Raw genomic sequence first — 19,049 nt, 5'->3', positions numbered from 1 at the left:
TTAATCAAAAACAACGTTATTTTGTGTTTTATTAGAAGCCAAGCTAAACACGTCGGAATGAGACATGGCACACAAAAAAAATCCACGGAAAAAGAATGTAAACTATGTGTCGACTACAATGGGAACCAAAAGGAACATCAGGGTGGATAGAAGGACATCAAAAGGTCACAGCGAGCAAGGAACAGATGGATGCTTCTGATGAAAAAAGAGGAATTCGGGCTAATAATCATTTAAAAACCTTTTTTTCCATACATAAAGTTGCTGCGTTTATTATTTAAATCTCTGCTTGTTATAAAATTTTATTTTCCAATTTTTAATAAAACATTTGAAAGATAGGGTTTTTTTAAAAAACAAAATACTTGTTATAATCTAATTTTTTTCCATTTATATATTTTTATTTTTATAATATTTGTTATAAAATCTTATTTTCCAAATTATAATTTTTTTAGATTTTTTGTCCCATTTATTTTTTAAATATTTGCTACAACATCTTATTTTCCAATTGATTTTTTTTTTAAATTCCATTTATATTTTTTATTTTTAAAATCTTTATTATAAAATCTTATTTTTTAATTGATTTTTTTTTAGAATGTTTTAGTTTTTTTTATTTATTTATTTTTATTTTCCAATTCATAATAGAATACATTGAAAGCAGTTTTTTAAAAGATTTTTTCACATTTCATTTTTATTTTTAAAACCCTATAATTTTCCTAATTAATTTGCGTTCTCCAGCTTCAGCAACTGGCTCAGCGGGCAGCGTGTGGGTGGGATCAGATAAGACCCCGCCCCCGTGCGCATATGCAGAAAGCGCTCCTATTGATTTGGATTGGAGTACTCTCCTGCCACTGACCGTCTTGTCAAGGAGCCAATCAGGACTGTGGAGGGTATGGGGAGCTGCAGCTTCTCCCTAAGGTTTTTTTTTTATTATTATTTTTAAACACATATTATAAACTGTCCGTTTAAGATCAATTCTAGAAGCTTGCGGCATCTTTCGAGGCACGACTCGAGCGGCGAGCGATTCTAATCAGACAATCTGCTTTGCGTTACGCCGTTCTTCGTATCATTTGGATCGATCTCCTGCGGTTAACCAATCCGACTCCCCCAATTACCGACTTTGATTTGATTTTTGAGACCCCTGTAAATTCCATTCCCGGCTAACCAGAGAATGTTCTCGATGACAGCGAGAAATCCGATAGCCACGCAAAAGGGCGCTGATTGGACGTGACAGAACTCTGATTTTGCTTGTAAAACACTTAGACCCACGGCAGGAAACTTCAGTAATTCTGCGCTCCGATTCCGCTTGCCAAATATAAGTCTCGGCATCTTCTTGTTATCTTCTTGATTGCCGGGGTCAAAATCAGCGTAACGGAACTCTGCGTTACAAATCACCGTTTTATATTCATTTGAAGGAAATTTCATGCGACTAGAAGGTCGGAGGCTTAGATGGAATGGAAGGAAGTTTTACTTTATTGTGAAGGTGGTAGATAAGCGGAAACGCCTCCCGGCAGAGGTGGTAGAGGGCAATACAGTGAGGGGATTAAACATGCATGGGATAGACATACGGCTCCTGAATCTAAGACGAGACCGCGGTGGAATTTTATGTTACTTTGTTCTTTGGGCGTTCTTTGCAGGTGAGCCCTCTTTGGCGTTGATGGTGATCCAGATCTAGGTGCCGGTGAGACCGGTGGGAACGCGGGCGAGGTCTCTCTGTGTAAAGGCCAAACGTTCCCATCTGGGCACCCCCTCATAGGCCAAAGCTAATCCGAACTGATGTGAGTGTCTGCTCACCCACCCGCCGTGTTTGTGCAGAACACATGGGAAGGATAGAGATGTCGGCTGTAACAATATACCATCAATCACCTCCGGTAGAAGTGCCAGCTCTGAGCTCCTCTCCATGCCAGCGTTTCATTGAATCCAGATCTCCCGTCCATGACTTTTACAATCTGCGCTCCTCGTTCCGAACATCAGAAATAAACCGGCTGCTGACGGGGCGATCCGACGAGCCTGTGATTGCCGTTAATGCTACATAGTTGCAGAGATGAGACGATGTTACATTTGGTTTTATTCCAGCGTGAAGGACGCGGGGGCAAGATTTTTACTTTTCTTCCATGCTCCAAAACTTCCATAACTGAATGATTTTGTGTGATATCGCGGGCTGCTGCAATTGGGTCGAGTAAATAAGTAAATATGAAAGAAAGATGGATAACCAGTTGCTCAGTTGTGTTAGAAATAGAAGAAATTGTCAAAGCAATGGGCCGCGCGGGCCCCTGGTACTCACGGGGTTAAAACATACAGGTTGTATAACGAATCAGAGCCGGTAGATGCGATCAGTCGTCCCAGGTATGTCAGTGCGCCACCTGGTGGCACCGCGCGGTATGACAGCTTTTTGTGTGCCGATGGAGCGACGTGGGTCGGAAGCTCTCGGGACGTCTACGGCGGACTCATCCCGGTGTCTCGGTGATAAAAAGTTATTTGTTTCATGGAATTAAGGACTGAAGCTTTTAAAACACAGCTTTTTTTCTTTTATCTCGCTGACTGGTGGAAGGAATGACACGGAGAATCTAGTTAAATCGACTTTGACGAGGGACAAACTGTGACGGCGGGCAGAGCATCTCCAAAACTGCAGCTTTTGTGGGGGGTTCCCGCTCTGCAGGGGTCGGTACCCATCAAAAGGGTCCAGGGAAGGAAAAGCGGGGAACAGGCAACAGGGTCATGGGGGGCCGAGGCTCAATCAGCATGTGGGGGGGGAAGGCTGGGCCTGTGGGGTCAAATCCAACAGACGAGCTGCTGGAGCTCAATTTGCTGAAAGAGTTAATGCTGGCTCTGATAGAAAGGTGTCAGAGCATCGCAGTTTGTTGCGCATGGGGACAAGCGCTCCGCAGACCAGTTAGGGTGCCCAGGCTGCCCCCTGTCCGCTGCCCAAAGCAGAGAAGAAAAGGGAAAGAACAGATTTCTAAATACAGGAAATCCAAAGACGGGGCCATTTCTGTATAATAGGGCCCAAAGCTTCTTAATCCGCTTTGCATATACACATACATATACATACATCCACACATACGTACACACACATATACATACACACATACGTACACACACATATACATACACACATACGTACACACATATACATACACACATACGTACACACATATACATACACACATATACATACACACATACGTACACACACATATACATACACACATACGTACACACACATATACATACACACATATACATACACACATACGTACACACATACGTACACACACATATACATACACACATACGTACACACATATACATACACACATATACATACACACATACGTACAAACACATATACATACACACATACGTACACACATATACATACACACATATACATACACACATACGTACACACACATATACATACACACATACGTACACACATATACATACACACATATACATACACACATACGTACACACACATATACATACACACACACACACATATACATACACACGCATATAAACAAATACACACACACACATAAACACATACACACATATACATACACACGCATACATACACACACATATAAACACATACACACGGTACTTTCCGCATCCTCCTCTTCCCTCCTGTATGTCCCTTGTGGTCTGCAGCTCCCTCACTGAGCAGCGATCCGTTTGGGTCCTGCGCAGTAATCGCTCACCGACACGGCGCAGCGAGTAGTGATGTAATTTCTGGACGCGATGTCTCAGTGAGGTTGCTGAACGTCACAAGATCTGATCGCAATCATTTTACGAACATGTCTGTGTTCTTCTATTTTGGAAAGTTTAGTAAAACATGGCAGCACAGCACTTCCACCTCGCTTTATGTCTTTAGGTAGCGGACACTAAATAGTGGAGCTCAATAGGTCTGTGTGCGTCCGGGTGACCCGCTATTAAGACGGAAAATGCAGCATCGTGGGAAATAATCCCATTATTGTTACATATTTTTGAAGCGCAAGGAAATTAGATCTTCAGCCAAAATCTAATAGGATAAGCAGGATATTATGTCATATGATGGGAGTTAAGGTTTGCAATTATGAGTGCCTGGCTCAGTATAAAGTGAGGGTTGTTATGGTGTACCACCATCAGTGCATGGCTCAGTATATATTGATGGGAGTTATGGTGTACCACCATCAGTGCATGGCTCAGTATATATTGATGGGAGTTATGGTGTACCATCATCAGTGCATGGCTCAGTATATATTGATGGGAGTTATGGTGTACCATCATCAGTGCATGGCTCAGTATATATTGATGGGAGTTATGGTGTACTACCATTAATGCATGGCTCAGTATATATTGATGGGAGTTATTTTGTACCATCATCAGTGCATGGCTCAGTATATATTGATGGGAGTTATGGTGTACCATCATCAGTGCATGGCTCAGTATATATTGATGGGAGTTATGCTGCACTTCCATCAATGTCTCTCAGTATTTAGTGAACATGAACATAGCTTTGATGAAATCATTCATCAATCTGCAGAAATAAAAGCTCGGATGCAGAGGATGTAAAACCATTTGCAGAATTGCGTGGTCACTTTGGACCGGCGTTTCTTTGTGGTGTTATAGAAAACGGTATTATCTGTTCAGTAAAAGTTATTTAAACTTATTTAGTTTATGAAATACATTTCAGTGTAGTGTGGGGTGCGACATATAGCATCCAAATAACCTAGGAACGCCCCTACTGTCCTCCCCTGTGCCGAACTGAATTTTTTCTTTAAATGCGGTTCCCCGAACACTATTTCACCGATCCCGCTGCCTATTTTTATGCAATGGTCCGGCGGCTGCCGAGTGAACGGGGGTTCCCTGAGTCTCCTGCGCTCTCGCCCTTGTTTCGCTGGTAGCACCTATTTAAACTCGGAATGACCCTTTGACCCATTATCTTTAATAATACCCAATTTACAGCATCAAGGGCTTCTTATGGCGATTGAGAGTAATTTTTTTTATCCCTCCATAAATCCACTTTCTTCCTCCAAGTTCTCGGGAGAGTAAAAGACGATTCAATCTACAGAGAACAGAAAAAAGGAACGAGGCGGGAGAATCCAATTCTGATCAAAGCCCCTCTCCCCGGAGTCATCTGCCAAATGCAGCATATAATGATGTCATGCGTTAAGTCATCAAAAGTCCTACAAAAGTCAGCTTAATACAACAAGACAAGAAAACGATGAAGCCGCTGGAACGATCACACAGAACGCGCTTCAATGTCTGATTAAACTTCTCACAATTACCAAATTCACTTTGTTTTGCAGAAAAGTTCGGCGACATGAAAGCCGCTGAAGACCCCGCGGGAGGAAATGTTTTACTCATGACACGGGGATTGGCCCCGGCGCTATCGCATATTCCCGCGGCTGCGGGCGATAAGGACATCAAAATCATTCACGTCCGCGTTTAAAGCCGCAAGTCAGACAGAGAAAGAGCAGACGGCGCTTCGGGTGAAACTTACAGACGGCGTGAGATTAAAGCCAACATTCTGGAGACCAAGAGCTGACAATCTAACGGTGGTCTAACGGTGGCCATTGATCATCGCTACCTAAAGACGGCGATTTATTTCCAAGGTAGAGACATTGAGGGGCTTTTGTAGCTAAATTCCGCATTAAGAGGATTGATACCGGTGCCGGTAATTACTGAATAATTCCTTTTTTTTCATAAATGTTCAGGGAACATCCTAATTGTCATGTGACAGAGAGGCAGGCACTGATTGGGGGTCATCATTTAGAAAGCTTCTGCATTGTTTCTATGCGTTCAGCCCTTTGGCGAAACCCATTCGTGTGCCGGCACAAAACGCGTCGGGAGCAGCGACGTACCCTGGCCTAGGGTGATTAGGGCGGCAGGTCTAGGAGGGGGGGGGCAACAATCCCCTTCCTACCAAACCAGGAGGCAGATCACTTTCGGGGTGCTCAAGCCCCCCAGTGTCCCGCTGTACAAGACGCCGGTTCCAAGGAAGATCTTTGATCTCCCCAACCGGCCTATTTACTCTGTGAAGGCCGTGCCGACTCAGCAGTCTCTATTAGAAATGTCGAAAAAGAACAAAAACGATTAAACGATTGGGGTTAGTTTTTGAGCCGTTGGTTTTCAGGCAATGAATTGCGTTCCCTGCTCATTCGGCCCAGTAAAAAAATGCAACTTAGGGCAAAATGGCGGCGCTTTTGGTGACGTCCTCTACCCTGATTGGAGGACCAAGGAGAGGACGCCTCTGGAAGTACAAGAATTAGAGTGTGTGATAGCGTGTGTAAAAGAATGAGAGTGGATAGGGGAGGGGATTTAGTTTTTTTGCTTCTTCTTTTTCTTTTTTTTTAATCTGGCCTCGTACAGATCGTTGAATTTACCAAAATTGTGTAAATTTGCGCTTCGCACGTGTCGCCTCTATAGACCGCATTAAACGTCGCCGGGCACGGCGCATGGGGATACGACTTCATTCGGGATGCCGTTTGCGGAGGGTGAATACCCCGCTGATCAGGGGCGTCGTACGCAAGGATAAAACTAACCTCTAACGTCTTCCTCGGTCACCGGGTCTGCAAAAAAAAATCTTCTGTCCTTTGCGACGGAGGCCGTTTTTAATACAGCTGCGTGAATAAAAGTTATATTTTCTGGGGGGGGGGTTTTAGCTTTTTTTCCCTTTTTTAGGATGCTGTCGCCCTCCTCGTCCTCTGGTTTTTGGATAATCATTTCAGCCCTCATGTTTTATAGAGCTTGTTGAGTAAAAAAAAAAAATCGAGCTGCGAACTGCCCGTTTGGCAACAATACCCCTACATCTTATATTTTCCATAACACATATAACAATATATATATATATCATGGGGGGAGGGGGGGTAATTGTAACATTGTTTCAACATCTGAAAGAAAAGAAGTCCATAAATCTTTCCGAATTCCAGAATGTGCGTACATTTCTCAAAAATCCAGATGTTCCAATCCTACAAATTCACAGCAAAAAAATATATAAAAATAACCGAAGACCACCTGCGCTGAATCGCTCAACAACCCCGTTTCTCATGGTTTAGCAGCCGAGACGCACTCGTAACGCTACGGCCGGTGCCCGTTCTGGCAGACGACCTCTTCAAACAATTATTCTAACATCGGGTCAAGTCCTGGGAATGTTATTAAAACCAACGCGGAGTATCAGTTCTGCCAGCCCCCCCCCCGAACTGTCGTCGGGACAATAATAACGAAGGTGGAAAAAGAATAAAGCTTCCTGAAATTTATGAGCTGGATAGGTAATGAACTGCAACAAAAATCAAGAAAACTCGCATGGAGAATCTCTCAGATTTGGCATTAAAGTAGTGAGAACGTTTAACTTTCACGAGAGGGTGGTAGATAACTGGACCAGCCTCCCAGCAGGGAGGTAATTCCAACTTGCATTAGGCATACGGCTCCTGAATCTAAGACGAGACCAACGGCTGATTAAGGTTTGAATCTTTACAGCAGGAGAAACGGGTGACTAGACGGGGGCCGGATGGGGCCGACCTGCCAGCAAATTCTGTGTTTCTACGGTTAGTAAGAAATATTTTTTTTACGACTGATTCGTTTTTCAATTTCTCCTCTGTATTCTGAATTTCTCTAAAGTGGGGATCACAGCGCTTAATTCTAGATTCTGGACGGGACGGGATTAGTTATATAGCTGGAGAGTATATAATATATATAATATGAGGAATATACAGGGATATAACGGGTTATAAGGACGGGATTAGTTATACGGGGGAGAGTATATAATATATAATATGAGGAATATACAGGATATAACGGGTTATAAGGACGGGATTAGTTATACGGCCGGAGAGTATATAATATATAATATGAGGAATATACAGGGATATAACGGGTTATAAGGACGGGATTAGTTATACGGGGGAGAGTATATAATATATAATATGAGGAATATACAGGGATATAACGGGTTATAAGGACGGGATTAGTTATACGGGGGAGAGTATATAATATATAATATGAGGAATATACAGGGATATAACGGGTTATAAGGACGGGATTAGTTATACGGGGGAGAGTATATAATATATAATATGAGGAATATACAGGGATATAACGGGTTATAAGGACGGGATTAGTTATACGGGGGGGAGAGTATATAATATATAATATGAGGAATATACAGGGATATAACGGGTTATAAAGACGGGCTTAGTTATACGGCCGGAGAGTATATAATATATAATATGAGGAATATACAGGGATATAACGGGTTATAAGGACGGGATTAGTTATACGGGAGGGAGAGTATATAATATATAATATGAGGAATATACAGTATATAACGGGTTATAAGGACGGGATTAGTTATACGGCCGGAGAGTATATAATATATAATATGAGGAATATACAGGGATATAACGGGTTATAAGGACGGGATTAGTTATACGGGGGGGAGAGTATATAATATATAATATGAGGAATATACAGGATATAACGGGTTATAAGGACGGGATTAGTTATACGGCCGGAGAGTATATAATATATAATATGAGGAATATACAGGGATATAACGGGTTATAAGGACGGGATTAGTTATAAGGGGGAGAGTATATAATATATAATATGAGGAATATACAGGATATAACGGGTTATAAAGACGGGATTAGTTATACGGGGGGAGAGTATATATTATATAATATGAGGAATATACAGGGATATAACGGGTTATAAGGACGGAATTAGTTATACGGCCAGAGAGTATATAATATATAATATGAGGAATATACAGGGATATAACAGGTTATAAGGACGGGCTTAGTTATACGGCCGGAGAGTATATAATATATAATATGAGGAATATACAGGGATATAACGGGTTATAAGGACGGGATTAGTTATACGGGAGGGAGAGTATATAATATATAATATGAGGAATATACAGTATATAACGGGTTATAAGGACGGGATTAGTTATACGGGGGAGAGTATATAATATAAGGAATATACAGGGATATAACGGGTTATAAGGACGGGATTAGTTATGCGGGGGAGAGTATATAATATATAATATGAGGAATATACAGGGATATAACGGGTTATAAGGACGGGATTAGTTATACGGGGGGAGAGTATATAATATATAATATGAGGAATATACAGGATATAACGGGTTATAAGGACGGGATTAGTTATACGGGGGAGAGTATATAATATATAATATGAGGAATATACAGGATATAACGGGTTATAAGGACGGGATTAGTTATACGGCCGGAGAGTATATAATATATAATATGAGGAATATACAGGATATAACGGGTTATAAGGACGGGATTAGTTATACGGCCGGAGAGTATATAATATGAGGAATATACAGGGATATAACGGGTTATAAGGACGGGATTAGTTATAAGGGGGAGAGTATATATTATATAATATGAGGAATATACAGGGATATAACGGGTTATAAGGACGGAATTAGTTATACGGCCAGAGAGTATATAATATATAATATGAGGAATATACAGGGATATAACGGGTTATAAGGACGGGCTTAGTTATACGGCCGGAGAGTATATAATATATAATATGAGGAATATACAGGGATATAACGGGTTATAAGGACGGGATTAGTTATACGGGAGGGAGAGTATATAATATATAATATGAGGAATATACAGTATATAACGGGTTATAAGGACGGGATTAGTTATACGGGGGAGAGTATATAATATAAGGAATATACAGGGATATAACGGGTTATAAGGACGGGATTAGTTATACGGGGGAGAGTATATAATATAAGGAATATACAGGGATATAACGGGTTATAAGGACGGGATTAGTTATACGGGGGAGAGTATATAATATATAATATGAGGAATATACAGGGATATAACGGGTTATAAGGACGGGATTAGTTATACGGGGGGAGAGTATATAATATATAATATGAGGAATATACAGGATATAACGGGTTATAAGGACGGGATTAGTTATACGGGGGAGAGTATATAATATATAATATGAGGAATATACAGGATATAACGGGTTATAAGGACGGGATTAGTTATACGGCCGGAGAGTATATAATATATAATATGAGGAATATACAGGATATAACGGGTTATAAGGACGGGATTAGTTATACGGCCGGAGAGTATATAATATGAGGAATATACAGGGATATAACGGGTTATAAGGACGGGATTAGTTATAAGGGGGAGAGTATATATTATATAATATGAGGAATATACAGGGATATAACGGGTTATAAGGACGGAATTAGTTATACGGCCAGAGAGTATATAATATATAATATGAGGAATATACAGGGATATAACGGGTTATAAGGACGGGCTTAGTTATACGGCCGGAGAGTATATAATATATAATATGAGGAATATACAGGGATATAACGGGTTATAAGGACGGGATTAGTTATACGGGAGGGAGAGTATATAATATATAATATGAGGAATATACAGTATATAACGGGTTATAAGGACGGGATTAGTTATACGGCCGGAGAGTATATAATATATAATATGAGGAATATACAGGATATAACGGGTTATAAGGACAGGATTAGTTATACGGGGGGAGAGTATATAATATATAATATGAGGAATATACAGGGATATAACGGGTTATAAGGACGGGATTAGTTATACGGGGGGAGAGTATATAATATATAATATGAGGAATATACAGGATATAACGGGTTATAAGGACGGGATTAGTTATACGGGGGAGAGTATATAATATATAATATGAGGAATATACAGGATATAACGGGTTATAAGGACGGGATTAGTTATACGGCCGGAGAGTATATAATATATAATATGAGGAATATACAGGATATAACGGGTTATAAGGACGGGATTAGTTATACGGCCGGAGAGTATATAATATATAATATGAGGAATATACAGGATATAACAGGTTATAAGGACGGGATTAGTTATACGGCCGGAGAGTATATAATATATAATATGAGGAATATACAGGATATAACGGGTTATAAGGACGGGATTAGTTATACGGGGGAGAGTATATAATATATAATATGAGGAATATACAGGATATAACGGGTTATAAGGACGGGATTAGTTATACGGCCGGAGAGTATATAATATATAATATGAAGAATATACAGGGATATAACGGGTTATAAGGACGGGATTAGTTATACGGCCGGAGAGTATATAATATATAATATGAGGAATATACAGGATATAACGGGTTATAAGGACGGGATTAGTTATACGGCCGGAGAGTATATAATATATAATATGAGGAATATACAGGATATAACGGGTTATAAGGATGGGATTAGTTATACGGCCGGAGAGTATATAATATATAATATGAGGAATATACAGGATATAACGGGTTATAAGGACGGGATTAGTTATACGGCCGGAGAGTATATAATATATAATATGAGGAATATACAGTGATATAACGGGTTATAAGGATGGGATTAGTTATACGGGGGGAGAGTATATAATATGAGGAATATACAGGGATATAACGGGTTATAAGGACGGGATTAGTTATACGGCCGGAGAGTATATAATATATAATATGAGGAATATACAGGGATATAACGGGTTATAAGGACGGGATTAGTTATACGGGGGGAGAGTATATAATATGAGGAATATACAGGGATATAACGGGTTATAAGGACGGGATTAGTTATACGGCCGGAGAGTATATAATATAAGGAATATAGAGGATATAACGGGTTATAAGGACGGGATTAGTTATACGGGGGGGAGAGTATATAATATATAATATGAGGAATATACAGGATATAACGGGTTATAAGGGCGGGATTAGTTATACGGAGGGGAGAGTATATAATATATAATATGAGGAATATACAGGGATAACGGGTTATAAGGACAGGATTAGTTATACGGGGGGAGAGTATATAATATATAATATGAGGAATATACAGGGATATAACGGGTTATAAGGACAGGATTAGTTATACGGGGGGAGAGTATATAATATAAGGAATATACAGGATATAACGGGTTATAAGGACGGGATTAGTTATACGGGGGGAGAGTATATAATATAAGGAATATACAGGGATATAACGGGTTATAAGGACGGGATTAGTTAGAGCTCAAGAATTTTCCCTTTTTTTGAGGCACAATTGGAAATCGCTTCCATTAATGGGATTCAACACGGATTTGGGTCTTTCAACCTAAATCACCGGATGTTTTTGTCAAAACACAATAGTGCCATAGGAACAGACTTTGGCTTCAAGGACCAGAGATTATTATTCAATTTGGTCAAGAAAAGGGTCCAGTTGACGAAACATCACTTACCGTAGAGATACATCGGAGAATTATATTTTCCCTCAACACGTGGCACAAGTCATACTTTCTGTGATAAAACGTTTAGCAGCAGATACAGCCCTCACAGGCACTGGAATACAGTTTGGAACCATTAACAGAACTAAAACAAAGACCCAGTTTTTGAGTTTATTATGAAAAAAAAAAAAAAGTATAAAAATACAAAGAAAAAATTCCATTCTTTAAATTTTTTCATACGGCTTTCAGGCGAATATATATTAAACGACTTCCATACTCAGAGCTCTAAAACAAATACCCTATGCATGAGTTTTTTCGATAAACTTTACTGTAAAAGTTTCCTCAACGTTCCTAGAATACTAAAGATGCAAAAAAATTAATAATTTTACCATATATCTACAAGAATGCCACATTTCTTCCAGAATTACATATTAGTATAATTGATCAAACAATTAACAACTGTACAACATCATACACATTTTCAAAATATAAAACAAAAAACCTCATACCTTCGCATGTTGGAAATTCATATATTTTTTTTATTTTTAAGGATTTCATTCCTTAAGGCTTAGATTTCAAATACAAAAAAAAAGTAACACCTATGCTACATCGAGTTCAGATTTATCATTGAGAACGTCACTTTCGCTTTTCTCCGCGTATAATTTTATATAGGTGTCGACCATTAAGTCCAGGTCATGCCTTGCGTCGTTATTGACGTGCACCAGGGCCAGGTGACTGGACCTCTGCTCCGCAGGCGTACCTTCCAAGTAGGCTTTCAAACGAGATCTCCGGATCACGTAGCTCTCGTTTTCCAGTTTAAAGACTGGCAGCACGCACAAAGCCTTGAGGAGCGCGTAAACGTTGGGAAAGAACTTAATGTCGGGCAGATGGAGGGACTCGTAAATGTCTGACGGAAGCTCCACGTCTTTCCCTCTATGCTTCCATTTCACCCGCCAGCAATGCAGCTCCGCGGACAGCGTGTCCGGGTTGGGAAGGTCGCATTTGTAGATGTCCGTGTTGTGGTCTTCGCTGGTGCTGAATTTTTGCTGGCCCATCACAGAGGGGATCAGAGATAAGCACTTGAGGGCTTTTAGATGCTGCTCCGAGAAGATATCCTTCAGCCCCTGAATGATGTGTTGAATGGTGGGTATGCTAAGAGCTTCTTTGTAGAAGGTTTCAGGCGTTAGATCCGGTTGCAGATTGGCATGCTGCATTCGACGGAAGCGGCCCGGCAGCTTAACCGGAACGTCCAGCTTGGCCGCCAGATTGGTGGCCTCTTCGAACCAGAACTCGTGGTAAACCTCGATGTTCTCCAGGACCTCGTTCAGAGCGTGCAGCACGGCCGTCAGGCTGTTGGCCGCAGAGAACAGATCGGAGGTCTGCCCCTGCAGATTCTTCCCGAAAGCTCTGGTGAAGGACAGGGCGTTTTTCAATATCACGACCGTGACGATGAAGTCGAAATCACTCAAGGCACTCGACAGCACAAACGCGTGGCTGGTTACCGTCGCGTTGCATTTAAACGACGTATCGCAGGCGACTTTGTCCAGGCAGAGCACGAAGGACTCCAGAAGGCCGACCATAATCTCAAAAGTGTCGTGTCTGCTTACCCACTCGGAGCGGATAACTTTCTTTAGCTCCGTCCCTCTCTCGTCGCTGTGGAGAAACTGGAGCGTTATAGTAAAGTCTAACTCTTCCTGTAAAACCGGCGATTTCTTAAAAAACTTGTGAAGATCTTCCAGGGTCCCCAAAGCCACGGAAACCCCGGCGACCGGCGTCGACTTCGCCAGCCAGATATTTAAGGCACAAGAAGAACACAGAGTATAAACGGCTCGCGGGTATCTTTTCAGCAGCTGGGAAGCCACGTATTTCATTTTGGGCGAGACGGCGCTCGACGAGACGTAGGCCTGCCCGCGGCAGTACTCCATGTTCAGTCCCCATTTCTCCGTGATGGTGGTGTGAAAGTTCACGGCCAGCACCTCCGCTTCGACCTCGCTGGGTAGGAAGCCTAGAAATTCTTCGCGCAGGTAGTTAGTCTCGTCTATAAATCTCACAAACACGGGTAAGTATTCATCGCCGGCCAGCTGGACGGTGTCGTCGGCAATGATGGAGAAGAACTGAGCGTCCCGGACCTCCCGGAGGACCTCTTCCCTGATGCAGCTCTCGCAGATCTCCAGCATTTGCTTCTGCTGTTTATAAGAACAGTATTCGAGATTCACGGCGGTCGTCTCAAAGCGCCTCCTCAGCACGTCGTCCCCCGAATTTATTCTGTATTCCAGGAGAGCCTGGAAGTTATCGGGGACGAAAGTTCCTTTGAGCACCTCGGAGTCGGGACTCTCCAAAGGCACGTTTTGCTTTCCCATTAATATCAAAATCTCAAAGAGGGATTTTAAGTAATCTTTATTCTCTCTTTCCTCTGGCGTCAGAGCTGCTCTTTCTTCTGCTTCTTCTATCTCGACGACCTGCACGTCCGCGTCGCTGTTAGCCTTGTGGTTTTCTTGCTCCGAAGCTGCGGTATCAACTGTGTTTATAAAGAGAGATTGATGTAAAATTAAACATTACAATTCGTACTATGACCCCCCCACCGCCTGAATCCTTAATAAAACATGTAATTATTATTCACATTTATAATAAAAAATTAAAAAAAAAACTAAAGATTAAAAGGGATTGTATATTAATATTATTGAGATAAAATAATGATAAAATAGGCAAAACTAATATTCTAATAACAGTACAGAGTGAAAACAGGTGCAGACATTACGTTACTGCTGTTCTTCTGTATCATTTAACTCGGAGCTGCCTCTACATTCCGGGAATTTTTAAAAGATTGAATTGCAGCGTTTATTTTGCAACAGTTATACTATACACATAAAACAGTTTCTTATCATCAATTAGCCTTTTAAAACATAAACTTTGATCAGCAAACACAACGTGCCATTGGAACACAGGAGTGATGGGAGTGATAAAGGGCCATTGGAACACAGGAGTGATGGGAGTGATAAAGGGCCGTTGGAACACAGGAGTGATGGGAGTGATAAAGGGCCATTGGAACACAGGAGTGATGGGAGTGATAAAGGGCCATTGGAACACAGGAGTGATGGGAGTGATAAAGGGCCGTTGGAACACAGGAGTGATGGGAGTGATAAAGGGCCATTGGAACACAGGAGTGATGGGAGTGATAAAGGGCCATTGGAACACAGGAGTGATGGGAGTGATAAAGGGCCGTTGGAACACAGGAGTGATGGGAGTGATAAAGGGCCATTGGAACACAGGAGTGATGGGAGTGATAAAGGGCCATTGGAACACAGGAGTGATGGGAGTGATAAAGGGCCATTGGAACACAGGAGTGATGGGAGGGATAAAGGGCCATTGGAACACAGGAGTGATGGGAGTGATAAACGGCCATTAGAACACAGGAGTGATGGGAGTGATAAAGGGCCATTAGAACACAGGAGTGATGGGAGTGATAAAGGGCCATTAGAACACAGGAGTGATGGGAGTGATAAAGGGCCATTAGAACACAGGAGTGATGGGAGTGATAAAGGGCCATTAGAACACAGGAGTGATGGGAGTGATAAAGGGCCATTAGAACACAGGAGTGATGGGAGTGACATCATTAACCACATCTGCACTGGATTTGTGACCCGTTTCATGTTATTTTAAACAGACACAGTTTGCTTTTCTTTTAAAAACAAGGACATTTATAAGGGACTATAAACTTTTGACCAGCAGCAGGTAATCTTATATCCAAATATTTAACATTGATGTAGGAACCACCAATCAGATAGTGCTGCATATATATATATAAATATACACATACACATACATATACATATATACACACACTTACGTTTTCTCTCTTTTAATGCTCTTATTTCTTCTTCTGTCTGAAAAGAAGAGAAATTAAAATGTTATGGAGTCGGAGGTGGAAAGGTGATCTGGTACGAATGTCGTGTGTTGGATGTAATTTATATATCTATCCATCTATTATTGTGTATTGCTAGTCTTTAAGAGACGGAAGATATGCGGTCCTAGGACATGCAGGAAGTTACAGAAACATAAAACGAAGGATCCGGGAAGAATTAGGGCTTTAACTTCTAAACTGTTCTGTGGGGTGAGCCAAGATAAAGTGCCGCTATCTATACCGCAAGATCTTTCATACAATCTGTATTACAGCCCTTGATATTGCGAATTTATGTATTATAGATTGCGAAGCGGGACAACTGAATCCATTATCTAGAGAGCCGCAGCACCCAATTCTTTAGACAGGAAGCGTAAGTAAGGGGCGCACCGAGAAACGTGTTCTGTGCGCGGAAAAAATACAAATAATGCAAAGTCAGATATTTAAAAGACAAAAAATAAATCTGTAATGGAGAGAAAGTCTGGAGTGTTGAAGGTTAGGTTGCAGACAGAACGCCGCGAACCCCTTACCAGCTCCTTTATCCTCTTCCTGCGCCTGCCGGTGTTACCCAGGTGGCTCGTTAGGTCAAATATCGTGGGAACGGCGTTTTCTCTCAGAACCGTCCTGTAGGGGCTCTGAGAACGAAGCAAACATAAAATGTAGCACCAAAAGCGAAATGCAGAACTCGAGGCGTCCTTTAACCCCTTCGTACACCCCAAGTGCAGCATGTTTACCATTTTTAATTCCCCCTCCTTTCCCATGTTAAGCATAACCACACAAATGATACATTTTTTTCCAAGGACAAATAAGGATTTTTCTCAATACCACTTTTTTTGTATAGTCTTACTGTAAATTATTTTTTTGCTTCACTTTTTGGACTGCAAGTCCCTTTGGGGTCTTTAAAACCTCAGTAATCTCTATTAGAACTGGATGGTAACCCTTATGATGTCATAGTGACATAACTGGTATTTCTAATTATATTATATATTTTTTTTTTTGTGGGGGGGTAGTGGGGACACGTTCTCCCTCTTTTTACTTTGATCACCAATGCTGCTGGTCAGAGTGATTAGTAAGCAGGGCTTCACCGCTGATCACAGTACCTCTCATCGGGGTGGACAGACGCCCCGGGAACTTTTTTTTTTACACAACTTTAAAAATTGTTCCCCGAACGGAAGATTCGGCATTTGCCACCATTTTGATCTAAACGGAGCGCCGTTACATCAGATCAGCGAGCGGGAAGATAGTGAAGCCGGCTCCTAATAACAGGAGAGACCCCAGGCTTTCTAATAACATTTCCCTGCCAGTGCAGATGCCATAAGACATACTATTACATCCTTGGTCACCTAAGACCACCTAATAGTACGCCCTACTTCACAAAGAGGTTAAAGGGAGTGTTTACGGTCCAAAGCAGCCCCAACACCAAACACATGTAAATAAATATAAAGGATAAGATATTCTTGTATATAATAATGAATAAAATAGATTTACTCACATTTCTACAGATCATTGAATCCTCAAAGTGTTTGGCACACAGGCGATAATGCTTGTTCAACTGGTCGGGGGTTTTGTCCTCTAAGTCAGATCTTCGACAGTTCTCAACCCATTTCTGACACCTAATTACAGCAATGGAAGAAGAAAAAGGAACTGAGACCCTAAGAGATCATTACTCAAGCTACAGCTCCATAAAAAAAGTAAACAGATGGAACAGAAGCATCAACATATACATTAGAGTTCTAAAACACGCACAACTCAATTAAAATGCAAGGAAACTAAATTATCATCTAAAGGCATCGATGAGTAAACGCTTGGTAGGCGGCTCTGGCTGGACGGCTGTCACACTAAATACCCGATGGGCTGCCGGCCATTAGCGCCCCCCTAATTTACCCGTTACCGCCATCCCAGCCGTATAAAAGCTTCACACGTACAGCCGGCAGACGCATGAAAGCCATTCAGCGGACGCTGCCCTTAAAGTGCAAGCATCGCTTTTGATCCACTTATATATAATAAATGGATATATTATATAATGCTAGTACAGCGATATTGTGCAGAACGCATGACTTCAGCCAATGCATTTACCATGGACCTTCATGCATAACCCCCCCCCCCCACACTGCTGAATGGAGTGAGGGGCAAATGTAACTTTTACCCTTCGTATTAACCCCTATACCTCAGGGGTGGGGCATATACCACCCCGCCCCCATCTGAGATGCTGCCCCTATACATGTATATGGCATATATATATATATATACAAAACCACCCCCAACACAGAGTAACTGCCCTGGTGTGGGGGGGGTCATCCTACTTTTGGGCAACTAAACCACTTCTTCCACCCCACACTAAACTCCTACCCCCTGCAGGGAATGACCCCATCAGCACACGGCCTCTCACCTGCCCGGGTCCCGCGGAAACCTAAAGAAGGCCAAGTCGGACTGCGTGCTTTTCCTGGTGCAATTCGGGGCGGCGCAAAAATTCGGCATCCTACCCCTTATAACGGGGCCCGGGGGGGGAGGGGAGTAACGGTACAGGGGGAACCCCTCCTCCTCCCCTCACCTGCGGGGGAACACTGAGCACCGAGCCCGGGAGACAGACAGGCTGAGGAAGCTCCACACTGCTGTGCTCGGTCTGGAGGAATCAGCGCCAGCGATCGACGTGTCCCAGCAGCCACCGCGCGGTCGCTCCACCCAGAAAAGAAACTCTATTGTTTGCCAAGCCCAACGTTACGTACTGAGACTGGAACACCATAGAGATGAGATGCATGGCTAGAGCGGGCAGTGCAGTGGGAGGATTAGCTGGAAGTGAGCTCTAGTTGTTTTTTTTTTATCATTTTAACAGAAAAGTTGATTAT

The 19,049-nt window shown here is 41.8% G+C and overlaps 1 protein-coding gene across 1 annotated transcript; it reads right to left on the bottom strand.

The window, feature by feature from the left end:
- Positions 1 to 12,490: 12,490 nt before the first annotated feature.
- THAP12 (THAP domain containing 12) lies at positions 12,491 to 18,748 on the bottom strand. Its single transcript, XM_053456712.1, has 5 exons — positions 18,593 to 18,748; positions 17,696 to 17,816; positions 16,734 to 16,838; positions 16,153 to 16,189; positions 12,491 to 14,823 (listed from the first exon to the last, which is right to left on the bottom strand). The coding sequence occupies exons 1-5, from the start codon at positions 18,679 to 18,681 to the stop codon at positions 12,905 to 12,907; spliced, it is 2,271 nt and encodes a 756-aa protein (XP_053312687.1). The 5' UTR covers positions 18,682 to 18,748; the 3' UTR covers positions 12,491 to 12,904.
- Between the last annotated feature and the right edge of the window lie 301 nt (positions 18,749 to 19,049).

This window comes from Spea bombifrons, chromosome 2, assembly GCF_027358695.1.
Source record: "Spea bombifrons isolate aSpeBom1 chromosome 2, aSpeBom1.2.pri, whole genome shotgun sequence".
In the NCBI taxonomy this organism is placed as follows: domain Eukaryota; kingdom Metazoa; phylum Chordata; class Amphibia; order Anura; family Pelobatidae; genus Spea; species Spea bombifrons.
The sequence above is the reverse complement of the archived record's forward strand: the minus strand, read 5'-3'. Positions and strand labels throughout refer to the sequence as shown.

Excerpts from the sequence above, each read along its gene's own strand:
- THAP12 (XM_053456712.1), bottom strand. The coding sequence starts at position 18,681 with ATGCCGAATTTTTGCGCCGCCCCGAATTGCACCAGGAAAAGCACGCAG. Across the intron at positions 17,817-18,592 it reads TTTCCGCGGGACCCGGGCAG|GTGTCAGAAATGGGTTGAGA; the intron begins GTGAGAGGCCGT and ends TGCTGTAATTAG. Across the intron at positions 16,190-16,733 it reads GGAAGAGGATAAAGGAGCTG|ACAGAAGAAGAAATAAGAGC; the intron begins GTAAGGGGTTCG and ends TCTTCTTTTCAG.